The 26,699-nt window shown below is 41.8% G+C and overlaps 1 protein-coding gene across 1 annotated transcript in view; it reads left to right on the top strand.

Annotated features, from left to right (window-relative positions):
- gsr (glutathione reductase) overlaps positions 1 to 26,247 on the top strand; it is a 28,626-nt gene extending 2,379 nt beyond the window's left edge. The window contains exons 4-13 of the mRNA XM_084332541.1: positions 1,728 to 1,816; positions 5,544 to 5,613; positions 8,961 to 9,108; positions 10,681 to 10,735; positions 11,828 to 11,927; positions 14,476 to 14,730; positions 17,727 to 17,838; positions 18,509 to 18,640; positions 21,046 to 21,179; positions 24,363 to 26,247. Coding sequence (XP_084188667.1) covers positions 1,728 to 1,816; positions 5,544 to 5,613; positions 8,961 to 9,108; positions 10,681 to 10,735; positions 11,828 to 11,927; positions 14,476 to 14,730; positions 17,727 to 17,838; positions 18,509 to 18,640; positions 21,046 to 21,179; positions 24,363 to 24,512 — 1,245 coding nt within the window. The 3' untranslated portion in view covers positions 24,513 to 26,247. The remainder of the gene's footprint in view (positions 1 to 1,727; positions 1,817 to 5,543; positions 5,614 to 8,960; positions 9,109 to 10,680; positions 10,736 to 11,827; positions 11,928 to 14,475; positions 14,731 to 17,726; positions 17,839 to 18,508; positions 18,641 to 21,045; positions 21,180 to 24,362) is intronic.
- The last annotated feature ends 452 nt before the right edge of the window (positions 26,248 to 26,699 follow it).

Below are 26,699 nucleotides of genomic sequence, written 5' to 3'. Positions count from 1 at the left end.
TTTCGATTCTAAATTTCGTTTTTTTTTTTTTTTTTTTACCTTTTTTTTTTTTTACCTTTTTTTTTTTTTTTTTTTACTTTAATACCCTAGTTACAGTACAGCAACCAAATTAAACTGTATCAAGTCAACTGAAAATGTGAATAGTATGATTTTCTTTTTGAAAAAAAAAAAAAAAAAAAAATCTCCTTCGAAATAAGCTGTGACCTGTTTTGACCTGCACCTCAAAGAATCGGAATCGAGAATCGTTTAGAACAGGAATCGATATGGAGAATCGGAATCGGAACCGGAATCGTTCAAATCCAAACGATGCCCAACCCTAGTTGTTACTGGTCTAGTTGACGAGACTTGAGCAGACCCTTCAGTAGCCCCATTCCATCCAAATAGTGGATTTTTAGATTAAATTAAGATTAAAATGTACAGTATTGTCATCGTACAGCACAAGTACAGTACAATGAAAATAAGTCCTCTTAACCAGAGTGCAAATGTAACAGTAAAGTGCATTAACAATATACAATGTACAAGTGATACAGTATACTGTCATTATTTTACATGGCTATTATACAGGTATGTAAACCATAATATATGGGTAGACTAGGATGAAGTAGGTTATGATTACAGTGCAGGGCAGTTGTAGACGGTGAAGGCAGTTGGTATAAATTGTGTCTAGTCAACACAGTTCAGAGTCCATATATAACCAACTTTTACTTGCGTTGTGTAATTTTAATTAAAAGACAGACACTTGCTTCTCGGTCTTGGGTGATTTATTCTCTAGACTGGGCAACAGACACAAAATATCCTGGTCAGTCAGGTAGTCTGGTCAGCATACAATAGTTTAATTTCAACATGACTACATTAATAATTCCAACTAGTAGTGAGAGTTAAACATTTAGGAATAATATGTTCTCCATTCTGGGTGTATGTGAACCTACCACGGGCTCATTCCTCGTGTAATGATACCACTCTAACGTGGACACTTGCGTAGTAGCTCACAAGGAAACGCCCACTCCCAGAATCCATAGAACAATTAAACGCCATTCTATTGGGTCTTAGTTACCTTATACCTTGACAAGTGGAATCACAATCAACTCTGTTACACATACAATAACCTGAGCCTGGAGTGTAGGCAGTGGGGTTCTATAATAGGGCTGGGCGATATGGAAAAAAATCATATCGCGATAACGATATGATAATTTTATTTTATTTCTCGATATCGATAATTATCGAATTGTTATAAGTATAATTTTTTTTTTTTTTTTGTGCACACATTTGTGCACACATGTGCACTGTGACTTGTGACTGGAGTCTAGTTCTGCTAGCACACATAGCCTACTGTGTACAGACGGTTTCAAAATGTATTTTAAATTAGAAAGCAAACAAAATAAATGGACAAGAGAAAAAGAAATCTGAATTTGGTCAGTATTGTCATTTGGACAAGCAAAGCCATTACTTTAAGTTGCAGGCAAGAAAGACAAGTCTGTCCACTGTCTCTGGTTTTAAAACTGCCCTGTTGCAGGTCACAAAAAAAAAAAAAAAAAAACTATTTTTTAAATATATTGCGATATTTATCGTTATCGTTATATCGCCCAGCCCTATTCTATAATCATAATTGATGTAGTTTGTCTTGAAAAAAAAAACTAAAATAATTATTTTGATCTGAAAAGCGAGATATAATTTAGGTTTCTTTCTACTATACACAATATCTTTACCCTCTTTTCTTCTCTGGACAGGTGATGTGGAACGCTGCGGTTCATGCAGAGTATATCCACGACCACGCTGACTACGGGTTCGAAGGTGGACACGCTCAGTTCAGCTGGGAGTGAGTTGCCCGCCGGGGGGAGGGGCCGGGAGGAACTCGTCTGTACAGAAAGTTGTTTTGTTGTCTAGACAAGAATATTTTTCTTTTGCACACGAGTATGAGATGGCAGGTTCTTTGTGTGTGTCACCCACACGATTCTTTGTAAGCTACCTGCTCTTGCGTTAGTTTTAGAGTTCTCCATTTCCATGTCTTTGTGTCACTTCCTCCTTAGCCTACTTCGATGTCTTTGTGTCAGGCGGTTTTCAGCTTTGCCATGTTTGCCAAGTGTTTACACAAGGTGACCGCAACTGATAGTGTTGTGGAGGGAGTGGCTGAAACCAGAGGAAACTACAGGGACAAATGACTCATATCCGCATCTAAACCAGTGTTTTAACAAGCTTTTTTAAATACCTGAACTCTAAACCAGTGTTTTAACAAGCTTTTTTAAATACCTGAACTCTAAACCAGTTTTTTAACAAGCTTTTTTAAATACCTGAACTCTAAACCAGTGTTTTAACAAGCTTTTTTAAATACCTGAACTCTAAACCAGTGTTTTAACAAGTTTTTTTCTAAATACCTGAACTCTAAACCAGTGTTTTAACAAGCTTTTTTTAAATACCTGAACTCTAAACCAGTGTTTTAACAAGCTTTTTTATATACCTGAACTCTAATAATAATAAAATGTATTTGTAGTGCACTCTACATTTCACAATGAAATCTCAGAGTGCTACAGGTTAAAAACAAAGCAAAGTAAAATAAATAGAATAAAAATGAAAAGCAACAGATAAAATAGGCATGGCTAGGGCAATTACCAATACACAAAACAAAGACACAGTGGAGTTAGCCAAAGGCTCTAGGGTCAAAGGGTTTTTAGGCCTTGTTTAAAAATGTCCAGACTGTGGAGCTCTCAGGTGGTCAGGTAGACCCTTCCACAGCCGAGCAGAAGATCTAAACCAACGGCTGCTGTTTATTCCTCCTCCTGGGGATATGGCAAGCGAGAATCACTTTCTTCAGACTTCTTCCATTGAAAGTCATAACCGGAAGTGGCGTGTTTCGATGCCGGAGAAACATCCCAGAGACCAGTCCTGGGTTTCATAAATTCTGCACTAAACACTACATTATATATGATCGGAACAATATGTGATGTTTCAGGGTTGGCCCACCAGCATTATCCACACAGTGGCTGTAGGAGAGACCGTCCCGTTATAACATGATCGCTAGAGGTCATCCCTCCGCTGACCTGTTGTGCACAATCTGTAAGACCTTCATTTCATTGACCTTCAAAAAGCTTTTGATACGATTGACCATAGTATTTTAATTAAAAAGATGGAAAGATATGGCATTAGGGGTATAGCATTGGAATGGATTAAAAGTGACCACAAGGTTCAATTCTGGGTCCAGTTTTGTTTCTTTTGTACATTAACAATATCTGTAAAGTATCTGAAACAATGAAATTCGTGCTTTTTGCAGACGATACAAATATGATTTGCTCTGGTGAGATTCAGATTTTGAATGAAACCATGAGTGATTTGGTCAACTTAAAAAAGTGGTTTGACAAAAACAGATTGTCTCTAAAAAAAATGTTGATCTACTTTTTCTCCCCATTTTCTATTTTTCTCCCTTCCCCAATTTCGTATTGTCCAATTCTACCCTCCCCTGTCTCGAATGTTGTTAGGCCATGCCTCCCACCGTTATTGAAAGAGTTCAGCAAACCACTTTTTTAGGGGTGATCATAAATGAAGAAATATGTTGGAAGCCTCACATAAGCCACCTAAGAGCAAACATGTCAAAGAGTGGGTATTATGTGGAGGTCAAGGTACTGGCTTGCTGCACATCCAGAATCCAGCTAACTGAAAACTCCATTGAAAGTAAAAAAAAAAAAAAATGCTCCGTTCAGCCACAGGGCACACTGCATTATCGCGATAGCGCCCCTAAGAGGATCTGGCCGGTATTGCACTTTCTCGAATTCAAAGAGTAGGGTACATCTGCAGTGCAGCTCGGCCACCTTGAATAGGTTATTAAAATGGTATAAAAGCCAAAACAACTTGCCACGGATATAGCCGTGCTTCTGTCCACAACGGGTGGAATCAAAACACGTATATATCCGTTGTTCGTCCCCATTGTGTTAAATATGTGCACATTTATGGATGCAATAAGGCAAAATGAAGTAAAATAAACAACTAAATGTGTGTTATTGACGTTTTATTGTCACTAGTTTCATAGAAGACATGTTTAGGAAGCAAAATATAACAATCTCAAAATCAACAAAAAAAATTATATTTGCCTATTCACCTGGGGTGTCTCGCCTTAACACTTTGAGTGCCAACGACGAGAAATCTCGTTATTAATCGGGTTTTTTTATTAGCGGTTTCCATTCATTTTTCATCAATCTAGCCTCACGTTACCACTGGGACTCTCTCTGAGCTCGAACATGGAAAATACCGCCCCCTATCGTCTCCTGGATGATAATGCACCCATTGGATTGGACTGAATGAAAACGCATGGGGAAAAGAAAATCCAGAATCCACATTTTACTTGTCAGGCATGTAATCCGAGCCGATTGCAGTCTTTGTGGTCCCTCAGAACATCTTTTTGGAGAACATCTGATCTGAGGTAATCTATTTTACCAGTCTTGGGGTAATCAGAGCTTTTTTCACAGATATATCAACGTGTCCCCTATGTGTGTGTGTGTGTGTGTGTGTGCTGATCAGGAAATAAGATAATCGATTTTTCAGCCCGCTTCTCTAGCGTGCATAAGTACACATATACTATAGATAATCTAGCATTTATTTGAAAACGATTCATAAATAGGCTGAAAAATGACAGTTTTTTGTGTATTCCAGTAAAGGGCGATTCCTGCAGAATCGCTTTTTTTCTGGAAATTTCCAAAAACAAGCGTTTTTCAAAATGGTATAAAACGGAAATGTATTTTTTTAAACCTTATCTAATAATAAATAATACATTTAATTTATATAGCACACTTTAAACCCAATGAGATCTAAATGTGCTTCACAGCTAAATAAAAAATAAAAAGGTTTAAAACATTAAAATGAATAAAATAAAACATAAAAACATAGGAGCAGTAAAAACAGGCCCTAGTGGAAGGCTGGCCATGAAGGCAGCAAGGGAGTCTGAGGCCTTGGCGGATCCTGGCAGCTGATTCCACATGCGTGGTGCAATAAGTAAATAAATAAGAATTTCTAAGATAAAACATAATTTCAATAAAATAGCAAACACAAGGGTACGTTCCAAATAAGTTATTTATTTAAGTACAGTGTATAAGGTACTTGTATATTATATAAAGCTAGAGAAATAACGTTTTTGGATCTAAACAGACCAGTTTATTGACGAGAGTGACTTGGGTGTCTTTCTTGGTAGTGGGTGAGCCTGGCTGGTTGATGGCACAGCCACAGTGTCTTTCCGTCTCTTACTCACACCACTCAAAAAAAAACGGAATTGTGGCACACTGTTCACCATCCATTGTGAAGAAATTCTGTCTCGCTCTCACTTGGTCAAAGTTCAAATTAGTTAAATTTTGACCTGCGGTGTCGATCAACACACCTATGCTATGTGTTACTATGTTATCCAAGCTCGTTTCTGCGTAGAGCTGCCTTGCTATTCCTTTGTTCCTCATTAGCTAATTCAGGCACATTTACATTGATGTGGAAACTGAAAATGTTGATTAATGTGCACTGTCCCTGGGTAAAAAATTTAAAATAAACTTAAACTTGTGTCCTTTTGTTTACAGAATTCTCAAGTCTAAAAGGGACGCCTACATCAGTCGGCTGAACCACATTTACAGCAACAACCTTGACAACGTAAGTTTCTATTATTGCAATACATCTGTTTTTTCCTTAAATGATTTATCCTCTTTTTTTTCCAGGCGATGCATCAAATGAACACAACGTTGTCAAATTGTCTCAAAGCGTTCTCACTAGCTTTTGCAAATGTGTGACGTTGTTGATTTAAGCATTACATCACACGCAGGAGTGGTTTGTGACCAATAAACCATGCCTAGGGGTGGTTGTTAGGCCCGAGGCGCAGCCGAGGGTCGTTAGACCCCCCTAGGCATGGTTTATTGGTCACAAATCACGACTGCACGTGGTGTAAAGCTTTTATACAACTGCCAGATTCATCCAACCTTATTTCTATACAATAAACACACATTAATCGAAGATTTATTGAAAAAACCATCCGCCAGAAAAAGTAGTTCCCACAACTCCATGTGGAAGCAGCTTGAAGTGCATCCAACCAAACTAACACATCCAACTGTGTATTATTGGAATGATTGAGAGAAGTTGCCTCATGTGGAAGCAGCTTGAAGTGCATCCAACCAACTAACACATCCAACTGTGTATTATTGGAATGATTGATTGAAAATTTTATTACCAGATGCAGAATGGGTACAATTAGGGGTGGACGGTATAAACGGTATACGGTATAAACGGTATGAATTTGCTCTACGGTATGGATTTTGCCTATACCGTGTAACCGGTAGTGCAGCTCTAAAATAGCAATGACGTCATGTAACCACAGCGCGACTATTTCACTGGCATTTGCCCCTAAAAATAGATAGAATTAGTCATAGATAATAGATATGTGCGAACTGGAAAAAGTTATTTAGGAGGCTTCGCGCAGTGGGCGTGCCAGCCCCTCCCGCACGCATGTAAACACGGGTCTACAGTGGGACGGGACGTCTCCCTGAGCTAACGTTAGCTTAGCTACCGTTACAAAATGACCCAGTCAACTATTCACTTTTAGTTTAATACATGATGAGGCATTGTCTAACCGAACGGTATCTAGTCGGCCAGCTACCGATAGCTCCTGACATCAACAAACGCTCCATCAAGTCTAGTAGAGAGTAGACGTGTATGATAGCTCCGTTAGCCGTTAGCTCACGTTAACGCAAGTTGGTTCACCGTTCAAAACAAAATGTCCCATTGAACTAAATAATTCACTGAGGCGTTGTATTAACGTTATATATCCGGCTAGCAGTAGCTACAGATAGCTCCTGATATCAATGTCTTATAACACTGATTCGATGCGTATTCGAGCTGAGGGCTTGTGAATGTGATTTAACGTTATACCAATACTAGGGCCCAGCTGCAGCGCCGGTGAATCCTGGCCGTAGCTCGAGGCTACTCGAGTATAGGTCCAGCTGCAGCTCCGGAGAATACTGGCCGTAGCTGGAGGCTACTAATGTACACACAGACAGTGGAGCTTGTTGCGTGGTGGCGATGTCTCGCAGATAATACAAGTACAAGTCTAATTATATAATATATATATTTTATATAAAAAAAAAAAAAAATTATATAAAATTAAAAAAAAAATTTTTTATCAAAAACGATGATACCGTGATATATACCGTTACCGTCTATGCTTCAAATTATACCGTGATATAAATTTTAGACCATACCGTCCACCCCTAGGTACAATACAGTACGGCTCAATACACACAATTGTTAAGGGAATGCATAGGAAAAAAACGTTTTCTTCGCCCTATTTTTTTATTTATTTCTTTTAGCCTAAACTTAACCAGTTGGAAACCAGGGGTACAGTAATAAAATTAGCAATCAACCAATCAATCAATTCAATAGACCATGCTCACTTAAAACAGCGCTGCTTCTCTCTCAGTCTGACTCCCCCGCTGTTGCAGACAGGAGTGTGTGTGTGTGTGTGCGTGTGTGTGTGTGTGTGTGTGTCACAGTGTGTGTGTGCGTGTGTGTGTGTATGTGTGTGTGTGTGTGTGTGTGTGTGTGTGTATGTGTGTGTGTGTGTTTGTGGGTACGCCAGCGTCGGACAGTGAGAGAGAACGCTGCAGTCAGTAGCAAGAAGGAAGTAGAAATTTAAATCAATCAATTAATCTATCAATCAAACCGAGATTTTTCTTTTGTTCTAGATTGCCTCAAGACCCATCAATTACATCATCCAACATTGTTTAAAGGGCTAACACATTCCCCTTGACAGAATCGCTTCATATTTAGTCGTTTAGTCGCCATTAACATATCCATTTGTAAATATTATTGGCCACCTTCTTGTGATCCGGCGGAGTGATGTGATGTGGGTCGGTTGTGGGCGGGTCCTGGGCCAGCAGCGTGGATTGTTGCCAATAAAGACGTGTAAAATGACTGTTTCAGCCAATCAGAATCGAGAAATTTGCATGCCGTTGTATAATGTGGAATACATTTCAAAACCAGTAAGTAGTTGGCAAAGAGTTGTCATTTGTTAGAATGTTATTTCCCTTTTCCCATGGTGCCAGTTCCAGTTAGGTATGTGTCCCAGTCATTTATTATTCAACGATGTTCAGATATGTCTTTCTTTCTTCACACTTTTTGTTTCCGTTCAAACTATTAGTGGTACTGTTAAAAACGTTAGTTTTCCTTTTTGAATAAAAATGTTCCCCAAAATATTAAACACAAACTGATCTGACAACAAACAGAAACAAAGCATGTGTGGCTACATGAGTAGGACTCTGGGAACATGACCGGAAGGTCGCAGGTTCGATTCCCGGCCAGGGCACTGTGGGAAAGTGGTGGTGGATCTCGCTTAAAATATGTAAATAAAGTCCTAATCCACCACAGGAGAAAAGGCACACAGTGTACCTTATGTTATCACCATAAGTAATTGTATCGAAAATGTTACATGTGTACGTATTACAAATAAGTACATATATTACATATAAAACTATTTAAAAACTTTTTTAATTTGAAGTTCCCCCGCTGGGGATGGACCCCTAACCTTAACCCAAAGACTAGGGCGTTCCTCAACCCTCCTGCCACATTCTCATGTAAAGACTAGGGCATTCCTCAACCCTCCTGCCACATTCTCATGTAAAGACTAGGGCGTTCCTCAAACCTCCTGCCACATTCTCATGTAAAGACTAGGGGGATCCTCAACCCTCCTGGCCACATTCTCATGTAAAGACTAGGGCGATCCTCAACCCTCCTGGCCACATTCTCATGTAAAGACTAGGGCGTTCCTCAATCCTCCTGGGCACATTCTCATGTAAAGACTAGGGGGTTCCTCAACCCTCCTGGGCACATTCTCAATCAAATCAATATCATCTCCATATGTGTTTTTCCCCATATTGTGTGTAGCTCTAGTCACAGCAGCCACAGCTTACGTTTGTCTGCAGAGGAGAATAATGACAACTGGTCTCCTACAGGCTAAAATTGAAACTATTCAAGGTCATGCCAGGTTCACGGAAGACCCTGAGCCCACAGTGGAGGTCAACGGGAAGAAGTACACTGCGCCTCACATCCTCATCGCCACCGGAGGGCGCCCTTCCGTCTTGAGTGACTCCGAGGTCCCTGGTAAGACAGGATTTCTTGATTAATACTGTTAAGAGTTATCTTGTTGTGCAGAGCTGATGATGAGCGTTAACAGGGAAATGCTGTGATCTTATAATAATAATAATAATAATAATAATAATAATAATAATAATTCATTACATTTATATAGCGCTCACTCAAAGCGCTCCCCACAATGTAGCGTGGAAATTGCCTCCTTCACCACCACTGATAGCATCCAACCTTGGGCTACAGGCTCAATGGCTGCCATACACTGGCACCAGGCACACATCACACTACACAATGGCTGAACGGCTCAGGAGACAGGGATTGATATCAGCCAATTAAGGGGAAGGGATGATTAGGTGGCGTGAATTGGAATGAAACCTGGTTCTCTGTGAGTCAGTTACATGACTCATGACTCCCACAAAACCTGTTCTTCCTAATTCCTGAAAAGTTTAGCTTTTCAGGAACTCAGTTTGCAAGCTCCTGACGACAGTCACCTGTTGGCTCCAGGCTGTTCTTATACGTCCAGAGTCTTCTGTCTTGTAACTCCATGAGGGTGAACCTTTCGCCGCTCCCTTTTGGTTAGATTGTGATGTACTTCTTTATTCACGAGGAAGTTAATTTGTATGGAGAAGAGGAAGCTACAGTTATTAAGTACTGACTTGTGTGATCAGTCACTACAGGCATGATTTGTCAAAGGAATGTACTGTTTAACATTAGATTAGATTATGTGACTTTGTCCAGGCTGAAATGGCAAAACTGACCTCAGATCAGATGTATTGTGTCCCCTCCAAATCTGGAGATCTCACCACCCCTCACTACCCCCCTCACTAGGGTTGGGCATCGTTTGGATTTGAACGATTCCGGTTCCGGTTCCGATTCTCCATTTCGATTCCTGTTCTAAACGGAAGTTAGGAACCGGTTCCTATTAGAACCGGTTCTCGGTGCCCAACCCTACCCCTCACCACCCCTCACTGTCCCTCACTACCCCACACGATGGCTTATATCCCCCTGGGGCAGTCATTCAAACCTTCAAGGCCGAACAGCGAGGAGTCAGCAACACTACTATCACCGACATCTAAGAAGGGAGATCCCCCCTTGAATGGCCCTTCTAAGGTTTCTCTCCTCCACACTGCCTGTGGAGCATTTTTCCCTATTGTTAGGTTTTAGTGAGTTTTTCCTTACCTTCGCGTGGGGTATGTCTGTGAGTGCTTGCATTCTTTCATTTATTTGCATTTATTTTAAATTTGTTGGACCTTATGGTGTTCTTGTTCTGTTCTTGACTTATTGTTATGTTTTCTTCTTGACTTGTTTAAAGAAGACATGTACGGCCCATGGGAACATTAACGTGTGTTGTCGGGCCTTATAAATAAATTTGATTTGATTTGATTTGAGTGTTTATCCGTCATTTTCCCGCTGCAGCTAAATCACATGTCACGCTGCAAAACCCATTTCCCAGAGCATGTCCCCTTTATTATCCTTTAGTGACGTTGTGTTATATACTGAGCTGTTTACCGCAGGCCCAGGTGGACTGGTCTGTTTCAGTGTTGTTGTGGTGCTCCTCTGTAACGTCCTGCTCTCTGGTTACAGGGGCGAGCCTGGGCATCACCAGCGATGGCTTCTTTGAGCTGGGAAGTCTTCCAAAGTAAGAACAAGCCATTTCATTGTTTCATTGTTTTTCAGTTGTTGATACACTGGGTGATTAGGGCTGCGAGGTATGTACTGTATGACCTGAGATCCATATCAGGTATCATACAGTATTTATTTACCTTGACAAGGGACATGAGATGTAAAATAGCAAAAGCTATAATCTAGTGCAATGTGTCTTTTCTCTTCGGAGACTAATGTTTTTTTTTTATGTTGTCCCTGAAATAAAAAAAGAATAATAAATAAATAAATGAGAGGATAATACACGTTTTAAACACCAAGACACAAACGCCCCAAATTGAATCGGGCTTTGCACTGGAGGAATGCAAAACATACAGATTATGGTAACATTTTAGGTTGGTAAGTAATTCTTGGTTTATCACCTGGCCCTGTACCAGATGATACCTCGTAATTATACCTTGTGCCATAACCTAGGGTGAGTGCTTATGTGTGTAGTTAACATGATATCGCACCACAGTAGGACAATATCATATTTTAAAGACACTCACACTAGTACGACTTTGTGGCTAATAAATGTACAACACTTGTTCACCATCACGTTCCATTTCCCTTCATCGGTCATTTAAAAAGTATTATTTCCTGAAGTTTCCTCTATACCCGCTCTTGTCAAACCTACATTCAGTTAAAGAAACACACATTATGGGGAAATGCGCTTACCGTCTTCTCCAGAGTCGGACAAGAAGATAATTACCAATTTCCTCTCCGGCTGCAAGCTAGCCTAGCTTAGCACAAATTAATGGAAGTGGATACAGACCACTAGCCTAGCTTAAAACTCCAGGAGAGGTGTTTTTGTCCAACAGCTAAGCCCGCTAGTCCGTATCCACTTCCATTAATTTGTGCTAAGCTAGGCTAGCTTGCAGCTGGATAGCTTTCAACTGAACACACAGAGAGGAAATTGGTATCTTCTTGTCTGACTCTAGAGAAGATGGTAAGCACATTTCCCATAATGTTGACGTGTTCTTTTGAAGGCTACTATTACGGTTAACATTTTGTTGACAACATCACAACAGATCACCAGGTTTTCTTTACACTCTAGTTGGACCCGTAACTTTAATTTCCCCCCCAATAGGCGCAGTGTCGTTGTGGGGGCGGGATATATTGCGGTGGAGATGGCTGGCATCCTATCAACGCTGGGCTCCAAAACATCAATCATCCTTCGACAGACGGGGGTAAGTACCAATCAGAAGAACTGTGGGATGATCACGCCTGGGTTAACTAAATAAGAGAGTTGCAAGTAATTCTTAACATTCTTAACGCCTGAAGGAACAGATCGGCGGGGTTTACCGCATCAGCACAATTTGTGAGTCATGAAATAACTAAATAGAAAGAGTAGTCAGTTAGGAGGGATCCGGGGGCATTGATAAACTTAAAGGAACATGCCAACATGATGTGAAATGTGCTTACCGTCTTCTCTAGAGTCAGACAAGAAGATAGATACCAATGTCCTCTCTGTGTGTTCAGTAGAAAGCTATCCGGGTGCAAGTTAGCCTAGCTTAGCACAAATAAAAGGAAGCAGATTCACGACTGTAGATACTGAAATATATCAGATTAGCCTCCATCATAGTTTTTGCAAAAGCAAACAAACTAGTATCTCAAATATCTGACTCTCCCTCTTTCATTGAGAACCTACTGGGAACTTCGGAGGGGGTTGGGATAGGTGTGAAAGGCGCTTCCGATATCTTGAAGAACAACATATCAAATGAATTACCTATTGCTAGATCTTTGCCCATAAACATCAGTGAAACAGTCACACTGTAGTTTGCTAGCTATGGTTAGATATTACGCAAATCACTTAACCCTTTCACTACCACACTACAGAAGGTTAACCTTTCACTACCACACTACAGAAGGTTAACCTTTCACTACCACACTACAGAAGGTTACCCTTTCACTACCGCACTACAGACAGTTAACCGTCTGTAGTGTGGTAGTGAAAGGGTTAACCTTCTGTAGTGTGGCAGTGAAAGGGTTCCAGAGGAGCTGCTCTGTGGCCAACAGTAAAAGGCCATGGTTGTACTGGCCATCTTTCAGATGTGCATGTGTGTAACTAAGACCCTTCACCAAAAAAGAAAGAATGCTGATTTATTTTGCACATAATCTCTCGCACATCCAATAACTCTTAAAAAAAATTGTTTTGTCAACCAATGTTGATATCCTATAATGTCTGTTCAGTCATTTGTTAATCACAGAAAAGTATAATGAATTACATGTTTCTATGTGCTGAGACTCAGTGGGCTCTATGGGTGTATTAGTACATAGATAGACAAGGTCACTGCTGTTATCCTAGTGTATTAGTACATAGATAGACAAGGTCACTGCTGTTATCCTAGTGTATTAGTACATAGATAGACATGGTCACTGCTGTTATCCTAGTGTATTAGTACATAGATAGACATGGTCACTGCTGTTATCCTAGTGTATTAGTACATAGATAGACATGGTCACTGCTGTTATCCTAGTGTATTAGTACATAGATAGACAAGGTCACTGGTGTTATCCTAGTGTATTAGTACATAGATAGACAAGGTCACTGGTGTTATCCTAGTGTATTAGTAGGGGTGGGAATCACTAGTTGAGTAGTTTCATCACGATACGATATCGATTCTTTGGACAACGATACGATATTTGCCGATATCACCGTCTGCCACGATACAATACGATACGATACGATTCGATTCAGGTGCCTGAGATGATATTATATGCCCATTTAACACAATCGGTAACATTTAGATCAACTAAAAAAAGGCAACGGCAATATCATTTGACATTAAATTTTTTTAGCTCTTCCAGACATTTAAATGAAAAACAATCTATTGTTTTTAATACAATTAGACCTCCTGTTCACTGTAAAGTGCCGCGTTTTGATATATTGAGCTTTAAATTTTAAGTAAATCTTTTTGGAACACGCAACCTAAAACCCCTTCCTCTCCCAAACCGTTCCTGCCATTGTTTTATGTTGCATGATGATCATGAATACATTTATGTATTGTATTTTTTATGTTTAAATATCAACATTATCTGTCCATCCTCAGTACATTTACTATAAATATAATATACTCGTCTGACTTCATCTGATCTTTCCAAACGCACACGCACACACAGAAAGGGAGAATGCCTGCCCCCCCCCCCTTGCAGTCCCCACTCTGCTGTTCTCTGTCTATGGCTCTGATCAGGGTTAGCTTGTTGTTAGCTTACGCTAACGTAACCTTAATTTCGGTCTTTAACGCGACGTGGGCATAAAGGAATGGCGAGGATTGCAAAGCATGTTAGATGCATTTGACCCGTTGCGGAATAAAACAGCGGGGACTTGTTTTGGGTCGCAAAATAGGCACACTAGCCTTGCTCTGTTGCAACTTGCAATGTCCGCGTTTCAGATGCTACTGCTGTACTGGTGAGCTGAGCGGATTTTCAAAATAAGAGTATCGTAATATGAATCAATCTTTTTACGTTGCATCGATCCTATTGGATCATTGATAATAGATCGATGTATCGTCCCACCCCTATGTATTAGTACATAGAAGTCATAGATAGACAAGGTCACTGGTGTTATCCTTGTGTATTAGTACATAGAAGCCATAGATAGACAAGGTCACTGGTCTAATCCTAGTGTATTAGTACGTAGAAAAAAGGTCACTGGTCTAATCCTAGTGTATTAGTATGTAGAAAGACAGGGTCACTGGTCTTATCCTCCTCTATATTTTCTTCTCCCCTCTGTAGGTATTGAGGAACTTTGACACCATGATAAGTTCAAATTGCACTAAAGAATTACAAAACTCTGGCATAGATTTGTGTCAGAATAGCCAAGTGAAGTCGGTCAGAAAAACAGACAAGGGTCTGGAGATCACGATCGCCACCAAGGACCCGGAGAAGAAGGGCGATGAAGAGAAGATCAGCACCATCCAGGAGGTGGACTGTCTGCTCTGGGCCATCGGGAGAGAACCCAACACAATGGGACTCAACCTCAGCCAGATGGTAAGGATCTCTCTAAGGGCAGGGAATAGGGTTTAGATGGTACGGATCTCTCTAAGGGCAGGGAATAGGGTTTAGATGGTACGGATCTCTCTAAGGGCAGGGAATAGGGTTTAGATGGTACGGATCTCTCTAAGGGCAGGGAATTGGGTTTAGATGGTACGGATCTCTCTAAGGGCAGGGAATAGGGTTTAGATGGTACGGATCTCTCTAAGGGCAGGGAATAGGGTTTAGATGGTACGGATCTCTCTAAGGGCAGGGAATAGGGTTTAGATGGTACGGATCTCTCTAAGGGCAGGGAATAGGGTTTAGATGGTACGGATCTCTCTAAGGGCAGGGAATAGGGTTTAGATGGTACGGATCTCTCTAAGGGCAGGGAATAGGGTTTAGATCAGGGGTCTCAAACTCGCGGCCCGCTGGATGATATTTTGCGGCCCCCTACTTGACATCAAAGTTTAGTGTTAGTGCGGCCCGCGCGCAACTTGTTGCCGAGTTGTGCGAGTTGGATGTTTTATTTATTTGATCACCTGTAGGCTACCATAGCGCAGGCTCATGACAGCAACGTTACGTTAGTGACTTGGTTGAAACGTGATTCCAGAGTGATACCAAGTGGAAGGAAAATATATCCAGTGCATATGGCAGGCACTCGAAATTCTCCACTGTCTCCTCTGCAAGCAGTGCTCTGCCTGTCTGTGTCCGTCTACTCTGGTCCAATCACATTCAGCGTCCCGTCAGCATTTCTCCCCCCCCACCCACAGTCTGCGAATCAGAGCAGAGTAGGGCGGGTTTTTACGGAATGAGTGTTGTCTCTTTCAGCGGGTCCGAGTCAGAGCGAGAGTTGACTAATCTGCAGGTACTGTAGCTAGTAACCTCGTTCCCAGTTTTACAGTATCTCCGTGAGATAAATGTAGCTAGTAGCCTAGTTTCGCCAGCAGGCAGTTAGTAGAAAAATATGGCATGCTCATGCTGAATGGACTGAAAAATATGCATGCATCCTCCCAGCACCAAACCAATGTGCCTAATATGCCAAGAAACTGTAGCTCTTGTGAAGAGTGGCAATTTGAAACGCCACTACGAAACAAAACACAGTTATTATTTTGATGCAGCCTTTCCTCAAAATTCAGTGCTAAGAACCACAAAAATAAATTGAATGAAATCATCATATCAAGCTGCAAGCAGAATTATTGTTAAAGCTATGTCACAACGAGAAAAAGCAACCAAGTCCTCACTCAGTGGCATGAGTGTTGGCTAAACACAAGAAGCCATTCTCTGATGCATACATAATAAAATAATGTATGACTGAAGTGATGGAGACCATGTTTGAAGGCAAACAAAAGCAAATCCTCCTCAGATGGCACAGCAACCAGAATAACTGAAATACTGGCTGATGATTTGATTAAACAGCTTTGTGATAGAATTTAAAAAAGAAATGCACAGTGCATTTCCATAGCTGTGGATAAGTCCACTGACACCACTGAGAATGCTCAGTTGCTGGTGTTTGTGAGGTTTTAGTAAGTTTGTGAGAAGATTGGATCAGTTGTACTTTTTTTTTGAATACTTGAAACCCTTTTTTTGTGGAATATTTGATGCGGCCCAGCCTCACCCAGACTCTACCTCCAGCGGCCCCCAGGTAAATTGAGTTTGAGACCCCTGGTTTAGATGGTACAGATCTCTCTAAAGGTAGGGAATAGGGTTTAGATCAGGGGTCTCAAACTCAATTTACCTGGGGGCCGCTGGAGGTAGAGTCTGGGTGAGGCTGGCAAATATTCCACAAAAAAAGGGTTTCAAGTATTCAAAAAAAAAGTACAACTGATCCAATCTTCTCACAAATCTCTCTCTCTCTCACACACTTTGAGTCAGAAACAAACATAGTATCAATGAGTATCGAACCTACCCTGGGTAAATAAAGGTAAATATTTTTTTTTATTACACATCCTGCGCCAAAGACGAGTTCACTCGTTATTGCCCGCCAATCTAATAACGCCAACAACGAGTTTACTCGTTTTTATGATAGTTATTTCCTTTATTCGCTATTGGCATTCATAATTCATCCAGGAAGGCTCCGGGAGCCAGCTGGACCCTGTCTGATATTTCAACGCCTCAATACCGCCGCCTGGTGGATTTCGGGCGAGTTGCACTCCACTCTAAACCGGATGTGGCGCTCTGTGCATCGGGGAAAATCCTCCGGCAGAGCTATCATGTTATGTTGATCAAGACAAACACTCAAGTGCATTTGATCGCTTTCGAGACACAAGAATCAATTTGCTTTCGGCGTTTATTGCGTCATACAAACGGAAACTGGATCTAGCAGATCGAAATCAAATAATTGGAATTTTTTTTCTCCAGACTCATCGGCCACAGGTAAGAGGAATCTAACGTCAATTCCAGTTCGATTGTCCATTTATTTCATTGCAATCCATCCGATCAATGTATGATGTCGTACTAAGGAAAGCCGTTACTGACAATCAAGGAATCATAAACGACCCCCCCCCCCCTTTCCTTCACGCATGATGGAGCATAATGTATACCGAGCATATGCATTTGAATTTTTTTATATAGCGTGTATAGGAACATCGATTATGTATAATATGCCTCTGGGCCTATAACTCACGTTCTAGGAATTACTGCTCTACACTCCAAAAACATACTTATATTCACGACGGTATTAACACGACAATGTATGAATGGAAAAATATAACGTTCCCACATCCGGAACGATGGATACCCGATGTTGAATGGGCCATAGTAATGTCGATATAGCTATAATATTTAAAAAGTTATAGCCCTGCAAAGAAGGTGAGCGACTCCATAGGCTTACAGCACTGGCAGAGAGTGGTATAAGATGGGCAAACTGCGTGTCACAGAATGTGTTAAACACAGCCCGTTAATCTTGTGTCAATAAAAATAGTGCTGTTAAAATAATTTTGCGTTAACTCGTTAATAAAGCGATAACTTTGACAGCCTTATATATAATATATAGTCCTTGTTCTGTCTGGCAGGGTATCGACATGGACGAGAGAGGCAACATCGTGGTGGATGAGTTCCAGAACACGAGCCGTGAAGGGATCTACGCCGTGGGAGACGTCTGTGGCAAAGCCCAGCTCACACCCGGTATGTTGACGCTACCGGAACTATAGCTCTGCAAACATCGTGACGCACCGTGAAAATGCCTATCTTTTCAAGCGTGGCCCATTGACAGCAGGGATGGGGATACACGCTGGCGCTGAATGAGTTAAGGGGATGCAGACCAGAGAAAGACTTTCATCTTGTTTACATCAGGGTCCCCCATTTTCAATTAATCATGACATTTATGACATACACGACATGCCAGTACTGTTACATCCAGACATTTATGACATACAAGATGTATGCATACAAAGTGCCCCGACGTGTGCAAGCGTGTGTGACGGCCCGCATTCGCATGATGTTTAAGAGACCTATCCTTTGTTTCTGTTGTCATTTGTGTGGGTTCATTTCGTGAACAGTATAACAGGAATGTTTCTCCACTGGCTCTTACAATGTGCACACTAAGCAAGGTAAAACATTTAAATACAATGTTTCGACCCTTCCGGTCTTTTTCAAGTCTTGTATCTTGTATCTGCTCCTATTATTTGTCAGAATTAAAACACCTTGGAGCATCAAACGTGAGTTGCGAGCCCCGCTTTGTTTCATGTACTACTGTTTTTACAGTTTGGCTCAGCACCAAGGAACGGAGGATGTGTGTTTTATTTATTTTTTCTGAGTGTTGTCATCTACCTCCTCGTGCTTCTGCTCCGGACAGTTGCCATAGCTGCGGGCAGGAAGCTGGCCCACCGGCTGCTGGAGGGCAAGGCGGAGTCCAAGGTGGACTACTCCAACATCCCCACGGTGGTGTTCTCCCACCCACCCATCGGCACGGTGGGCCTCACGGAAGGTGAGTGCGCGGCGCGCCGGCAAACAATATTAACCAACCAATATTATAAAGTACAGGTACATTACAGTGAAATGCTTGGTTCTGTATGAGCCTCCTGTAGGGCTGACCCCTATTAGTCGATTGGTCGACTAATCGGTCGAAAGGAGCCGTAGTCGACTGCCAACCTCTTAGTCGAGGGAAAAAAAAAAAGATAATAATAATAATAAATATTTTTTATCATTCTTTCCAAAAGAAAAGAGGCCTAGAAGCATGGCTAACGCTAATGGCACGCATACCAGAGGCTAACTGCCTACGAAAACAGGCACAGAGGCACTGAAAGAGGATTTCACCCATCTAATGAACACACTAGACTAGACAAATATCAAGATGTATCCATCAGTGGACCAATTGCATGCTTTTGCAGAGGACAAGAAGCCTTCAGTCGACTCCTTCAGACATTAACCCTTTATCTGCCACAGATTATTCTGATCTTAATCCACTCTCTGCCACCACTATAAGTCTATGAAGATGTTCCCCTTCTTTGCAGGGCTATAACTTTTTAAATTGTATTGCTAAATTGACATTACTATGGCCCATTCAACGTCAAGTATCTATCGTTTAGGATGTAGCAACATTCTACTTTTTCATTCACATATTCATACTAAAATACGGTCTAAAGTATAAATATGTTTTTATCGTTTTCTGCAGCATTCTGCAGACCGCGAGTTATAGCCATAAATACATATATTAGATCATCAAATGTAGTTTGATACCGATTGACGTCAGATAAAAAATTTCAATTGTACAAGGTCCTAAACGTCATGCCTCATCATCTGCTGGTGACCGGAGGGGGGGGGGGGGGGGGGGGGTTTATAAGTCCGTGGCCGACGTTAAATGATTCATGTAGTATGGCTGATATGTTGATCGGAGCAGTTTATATGGATCATAATAATCAAACACGCTGAAACTCACCACAGCTTCCTCTGACCGTTGGGTGATCAGCGTGGAGCAGAAAGATTGCGATTATGGGATGTTGATATATGCGATCCATTTCCAGGTTGTATAATACTATATACGTCCAAATCATGTTGTTTATCGAGTTATTGGCAACGGATCGCTATCCAGTGTATCAAGCTCAAGTCCCGGGAGCGATAGCGAGTGGCCGGATGAAATATGGTTGAGCACCACTTCCTGCCGCGTCATTTCCGGTTTTGGCGATTCGCCGATCGTCCACCAGATGGCGGTCTTGAACCGTTGGAGAGTTGAGAGGAGATCAACAGCAAGTCTCACGTCTCCGTGGGTGAAATATGATTGCCATGACAGATTTTCGAAATATTGATCTCAAAGACGCCTTATGGCGCCATTGGCAGATTACGCATGGCGAGCAATGACGTGGTAACACGTTCTTGGCGAGAAAAGGGTTAAGCACCCCCCACAGCCCAAATGGAATGATAATTTTTTTTAAATATATATATATTGCGGTATACTTTTTTTTTTTTTTTTTTTAACTGCAAATTTTGGCCAATCATAGTCGACTATCCAAATCCTTAGTCGGGGACAGCCCTAGCCTCCTGAGAATGTGCTTCATACAGTAAAAACAAGTAAAAGAGGAATAAAGTCCCAACAATATACAAACTAAAGTACAACCTAAGTACAATGGAGTAAGAAAAATGCAGACAATGAGGTACAAAAACCTTTTTTTGTCTTTTCTTTTCAAAATGCTAAAGTTAGCTTTAAAAAAAAAACTCGGATGAAATGGAGAGAAATGTATTATATCTAGCAGCCTGCGGGGGGGGGGGGGCTTTCCCGTCACTGTGCATGTCAGTGGCACGCGGGCTGTTTGTGTTTTCCTTCGGTCATGACATGCTTTATATGGGGGGGGGGGGGTCTTTGATGGGGATGTGGTGGGGATTGATGTGTGGGGTGTTTGGGGGACTGGCTGTTTCGGGGGGATTCACATGCCTTCGAGCAACACTGTACTTATTGTACTTATTTTATGCCTATTCTTATGTCTGCACCTTTACGTTGCACTACTTTTATTGTCTTTTATACCCATTCTTATTTCTGTAATTTATGCATTGTTTTTTTATTCTGTCAATATGTTAATTTTATACTAATTGCTGTGGGGCACTCTGCGGCCCATGTGTGAAAAGTGCTATATAGATATTTCTTAATATTTCTTATTATATTCTAAGAAATGTATGCATTGAAATGTCTAAGTCTCGACGACATTGAAAATGAGGGTGACCTCAATTGTCCTTTTCGAGAATAAATAAAGGTTTGAATACTGTTCATTGAAGGTGACGGATCGTATCTGTACTCTTTATCGGATCATGCGTCGGTATCTGTGCTGAACATGTCTACCTTTGACTTGTGTCACTACCAGTATGAAAAGGGTATACGTCTCTGCCCACGTGTGTTCACAGAGGAGGCCGTTAAGAGCAGAGGAAAGGAGAACGTGACGACGTACATCACGTCCTTCGCTCCCATGTACCACGCCATCACCACCAGGAAGACGCAGTGCCTCATGAAGCTGGTGTGTGTCGGCAAAGAGGAGAAGGTACGAGTCGTCCGTTTTCTGGTAACACTTTGAGTGCCACGGACGCTTTGTGTCGTTAGTTCATGCCGACCGTTGAATGCCAGCAACGCTATATAGCCTTTGTTTGTTGTTTTTTTATTTATTATTTATTAGCGATTTGAATTCATATTTCATCAATCGAGCCTCACGCTAGTGCAGCAACCTCTCTCTGAGCTCCATTGGGAAAATACCGCCCCCTATCGTCTCTCCCTGTGTAACTGCACCCCATTGGATTAGACTGATGGGGGGGGGGGGGGGGGGGGGGTCCAGTTTCCTCATTTAACTTTTCCGACAAGCCATCTGAAGAGATCGAAGTGATCGCCGCAAAACAATGTGGAATACATATTTACAGTACCCAGCGCTGAATCAATAAACACGATCGATATTTGCAATGGCGATCAGGAATTGGAATAATCTTTTTGGAGAACATCTGATCTGAGGTAAGGAATCTATTTTACCAGTCTTAGGATAATCGGATCTGTTTTCACAGAGATATCAGCGTTTGCCCTGTGTGTGTGTGTGTGTGTGTGTGTGTGTGTGTGTGTGTGTGTGTGTGCGCGCTAGGGATGGGTACCTTTCACATTTGAACCGGTACCGGTACCTGTGAATCGATACCGGTACCCAACGGTACCTTTTTTCGGTACTTTAGTCTCAAGAAATTAAATGTACCTACCTCAGTCGTAAAAAAAAATCCAAACTTCAAATAACTACAATTTCGACAGTTTTCGGCTTGTCATTGCTCCGACTGCTTTGTTGTTGAATCAAGTCAAATCCTAGGTAAGCATATATTGTGCGTGTGAACGTTGACATGAAAAGAAAAAAGTAAAAAAAAAAGTAAAAAAAGAAAATAATAATAAAAAAACTTTTTTTTTATGGATGAATCTAGCGTTTATTGGGCGGCTAAGTGGCGCAGTGGGCAAGGCGCTCGCCACTAATGCAGGAGATGCTGGGTTCGAGCCCAGCTCTCGGCATTGCTACCAGCTTGGCTGGTCATTCATACTAACACAATTGGCAGTGTTAGGGGTGGAAAGCTGGTGGGTGGGGATCGGACGTTGTGGACAGCGACTCCTACAGGTCGGTTGGTGCGCCTGCGCAGCAGAATCAGGAAGCGACGGGGGCGGCGTGTCCCTCCCACGCAGACCCTCGCCGCTGAGAGATTGCGCTGTGCAGGTGAAAAGATGCGACAGCTGCCTCCTCGTGTACCGGAGGGGACAAGTGATGCAAGGCTTGGTCCACATTGCAGCCGGCCTGTGGGAGGCATGGCCTAACAGCGTTCGAGACAGGGGAGGGTAGAATTGGACAATACGAAATTGGGATAAAAAAAAAAAATTGAAAATGGGAGAAAAAGTAGATAAAAAAAAAAGATAATCTAGCGTTTATTTGAAAACGATTTATAAATAGGCAGAAAAATTACTGTTTTTTGTATATTCCAGTAAATGCCGTTTATCTTTATATTTTCCTGAAACTTTCAAGAAAACGATGGCTTTTCAAAATGCTATAAAACGGAATTGAACCGATTTAAAAAAAACAATCCGTTTAGACAATGTTGACTGTAAACAAGTCATTGATAAGCGACGGGCAGATTAGACACATAGCCATCATTTAAGACATAGTTTATGCGTTCACAACGCTATCATTGAAGTGGGTGCTGGTATTCAACCATGTTTTACCATGTTAACCAGTGGCACTGGAAGTGTTAAAGGAACGTGCCAACATTTAGTCTTCCCCAGAGTCAGACAAGAAGATGTACCAGTCTCCTCTCTGCATTCAGTAAAAAGCTGTCCGGCTGTAAACTAGCCTAGCTTAGCACAACTTAATGGAAGCGGATACGGACCACAGTCTTCTCTGTCTGTCCCTAGCAGCTGCTACATGCAGTGTTTGGATGTCTTCTCTGTCCCTAGCAGCTACTACATGCAGTGTTTGGATGTCTTCTCTGTCCCTAGCAGCTACTACATGCAGTGTTTGGATGTCTTCTCTGTCCCTAGCAGCTGCTACATGCAGTGTTTGGATGTCTTCTCTGTCCCTAGCAGCTACTACATGCAGTGTTTGGATGTCTTCTCTGTCCCTAGCAGCTGCTACATGCAGTATGTCTTCTCTGTCTGTCCCTAGCAGCTACTACATGCAGTATGTCTTCTCTGTCTGTCCCTAGCAGCTACTACATGCAGTGTTTGGATGTCTTCTCTGTCCCTAGCAGCTGCTACATGCAGTGTTTGGATGTCTTCTCTGTCCCTAGCAGCTACTACATGCAGTGTTTGGATGTCTTCTCTGTCCCTAGCAGCTACTACATGCAGTGTTTGGATGTCTTCTCTGTCCCTAGCAGCTGCTACATGCAGTGTTTGGATGTCTTCTCTGTCCCTAGCAGCTACTACATGCAGTGTTTGGATGTCTTCTCTGTCCCTAGCAGCTGCTACATGCAGTGTTTGGATGTCTTCTCTGTCCCTAGCAGCTACTACATGCAGTGTTTGGATGTCTTCTCTGTCCCTAGCAGCTACTACATGCAGTGTTTGGATGTCTTCTCTGTCCCTAGCAGCTGCTACATGCAGTGTTTGGATGTCTTCTCTGTCCCTAGCAGCTGCTACATGCAGTATTTGGATGTCTTCTCTGTCCCTAGCAGCTACTACATGCAGTGTTTGGATGTCTTCTCTGTCCCTAGCAGCTGCTACATGCAGTGTTTGGATGTCTTCTCTGTCCCTAGCAGCTACTACATGCAGTGTTTGGATGTCTTCTCTGTCCCTAGCAGCTAGGGCTGAGCCCAAACGTTCGAACGTTCGGACCTTCGTTCGCTACTTTGGCGTTCAAATTCTAAATCAACATTTGAATTTTTTATGTGTCTATTCATTCTGTTTAAACCAATGGGGTTTTTCTTCACAGTTGCAGATAAAGATTAGACTACACTAATATTATAGTATTAAAACTGATGAGTTATATTCATTAAAGAAAGTTGATAAAAAAAGACTCATTTAATCAGATGAATCACTTTATTCAAATTGAGGATTTAGTTTGAGGATATTTATATATAAGAAAATTAAATTTAATAATTTTTTTTTTAATTATTATTAAAAACGAACGTTCGAACGTCCCCTGACGAAGTTCGAAGCCCAAAAACAGGCTTCGGGGACGGCCCTACTAGCAGCTACCTCATGCAGGATGTCTCCCTCTCTCCAGGTGGTGGGCCTCCACATGCAGGGTCTGGGCTGCGATGAGATGCTGCAGGGCTTCGCCGTGGCCATAAAGATGGGAGCCACCAAAGCGGACTTTGACAAGACGATCGCCATTCACCCCACTTCCTCCGAAGAGTTTGTCACAATGCGCTAGCAGCACCTTCCTTTATCACCACGGTAACCGTACCGGGACAGGCCTGCTTCACCTGCCCTCACAAACCGCTTGACGACTAGCTATATATAGACGGGTTTCTTGTCCTCGTCAGACTCCGTGTGCGCGCGCATCAAGGAGGCAAAAAGGAATGTAATCATGATCAGAACAACGGGGCAGACTACAATATATTTGCATTTGTTAGCCATGCTAGCGATGTAAACAATCAATCCATGCCAAAGCTAGCTATGGTGAAAGACTCACACTCACAGCCATGCTGATTTGGCTAAATGACATCCAGCCATGGTTTCTCCATAGAGCTCCATTATACTTTTAGTCAGGGGAGTGTCATGGTTTCTCCATAGAGCTCCATTATAATTAGTCAGGGGAGTGTCATGATTTCTCCATAGAGCTCCATTATACTTTGTCAGGGGAGTGTCATGGTTTCTCCATAGAGCTCCATTATAATTAGTCAGGGGAGTGTCATGATTTCTCCATAGAGCTCCATTATACTTTTAGTCAGGGGAGTGTCATGATTTCTCCATAGAGCTCCATTATACTTTTAGTCAGGGGAGTGCCATGGCTTCTCCATAGAGCTCCATTATACCTTTTTAGCACCGCAGCTCAACGCAGGTAACTCAGTCACATGACCCAGCGGGTGTTGCTGATTGGCTCGAACACATTGTGTTTTACAAACAAGAAACCCGTCTATAAGACCGGCTATTTTCTCTCATAGAAATGACCTTATTTGTGCGCAGTGTTTGATTCTTGTTTTTGTTTTTTATTTTGCCTAAATGGACCAAGAGCGAGAGACTGCTTTTCTCCAGCTGTACTGTGGGTCTCCTCAGCAGTGATGATTCATTTCATTTAAAGAGAACATATTCTGTGTCTTTTCAACTATTTTATACGACTTCTGTGGAACGTGTTTGTTACGTTTAAAGTCTAAATCGTATTCGTTTTCCTGCACCTCTTTCTTCCCTTGTATTAAACAAGCCGTTTCTGGTCAGTGCAGCAGCGCACCACATTTTATATTAATTTAATTCCCTCCCTGGAGACCCCCACACCCAAGAGTGAAAGAAAAACCTTTACAAACTGGGCTGTACATTAGGTAAGCAGTGTTACCTGGCTCCAAAAAGCACCGCTAACTGAAAGTCATTGCTTGTTAATCCCCCCTCCCCCCATGGCATCACAAAAGGGAAATATTTCTAAACGGCTTGTTTGGGCTGTTTGGTTTTATAACCCGAGATTGGAAGTACATAATCAAGTAGGGTGTCAATCAAACGGCTGCCATTTTAGTTTTCAAACTATGTGTTGGTTGATCGACAATAACATACAATGCAGGTATCTAAAGACTTCAAACCCTGACCAAACGATGAGTACATATGGCATTTCCCCTGTCCCCATGTCAGTCAAATCCATACAAAGACTACAGACAGACCCATTTTCATAATGTGTCCCCTTTTTAAATATACATGATTCCTTTTATTTGAATGATTGTGAAATGGAGGTCATGGACCTACAGGTATTGTTGTCACAAGTGATCGCGTAGGAAAAGTGGAGAGATCTTAGTGTGTATGTTTAACCACCAATGCGTCGTGTCGTTTTGTCAAATGGACACTGCAAACCCTGCTGCCCATATCTGCTGCCTCAGCCAGGCCCAAATATATCCACTGTACCGTTCTATCTGCTGTACAATATATCTACTGACTCAATAAACCTGCAGTTTCTTTTTCTTAAAGTGTCGTGTCCAGATGTGCCTTCATTAAGAGATTAAGATGCTTTTGTTTTGTTGGTGGTTATTACAAGTGTGTGTGTGTGTGTGTGTACATGGATAGCTACCAGGGGTGTACAAAGTACCGAGAAATTATACTTAAGTGAAAGTATGGGTACCGTCTCAAAATCATACTCAAAAGTCAGAGTATCTGGCTAAAAACTTTTTTTTTAACTTTTTCTCCCCATTTTTCTATTTTTCTTTCATCCCAATTTCGTGTATCCAATTCTTCCCTCCCCTGTCTTGATCGTTGCTAGACTATGCCTCCCACTGGTTGGTTGTAGTGAGGACAGAAGCCTTGCATCACGTGTCCCCTCCGCGTGTAGCTTTATGCCAAGCAAGCAGTGCAAAAATTTACCGTAGTGGCATGCAGTAATGCGCCTTTCATTTTCCGCCGCCCAGCGCCCAGGTCGCGCGGA

The sequence above is a fragment of the Notolepis coatsorum genome (genome assembly GCF_963971535.1).
Source record: "Notolepis coatsorum genome assembly, chromosome: 16".
Classification (NCBI taxonomy): Eukaryota; Metazoa; Chordata; class Actinopteri; order Aulopiformes; family Paralepididae; genus Notolepis; species Notolepis coatsorum.
The sequence above is the reverse complement of the archived record's forward strand: the minus strand, read 5'-3'. Positions and strand labels throughout refer to the sequence as shown.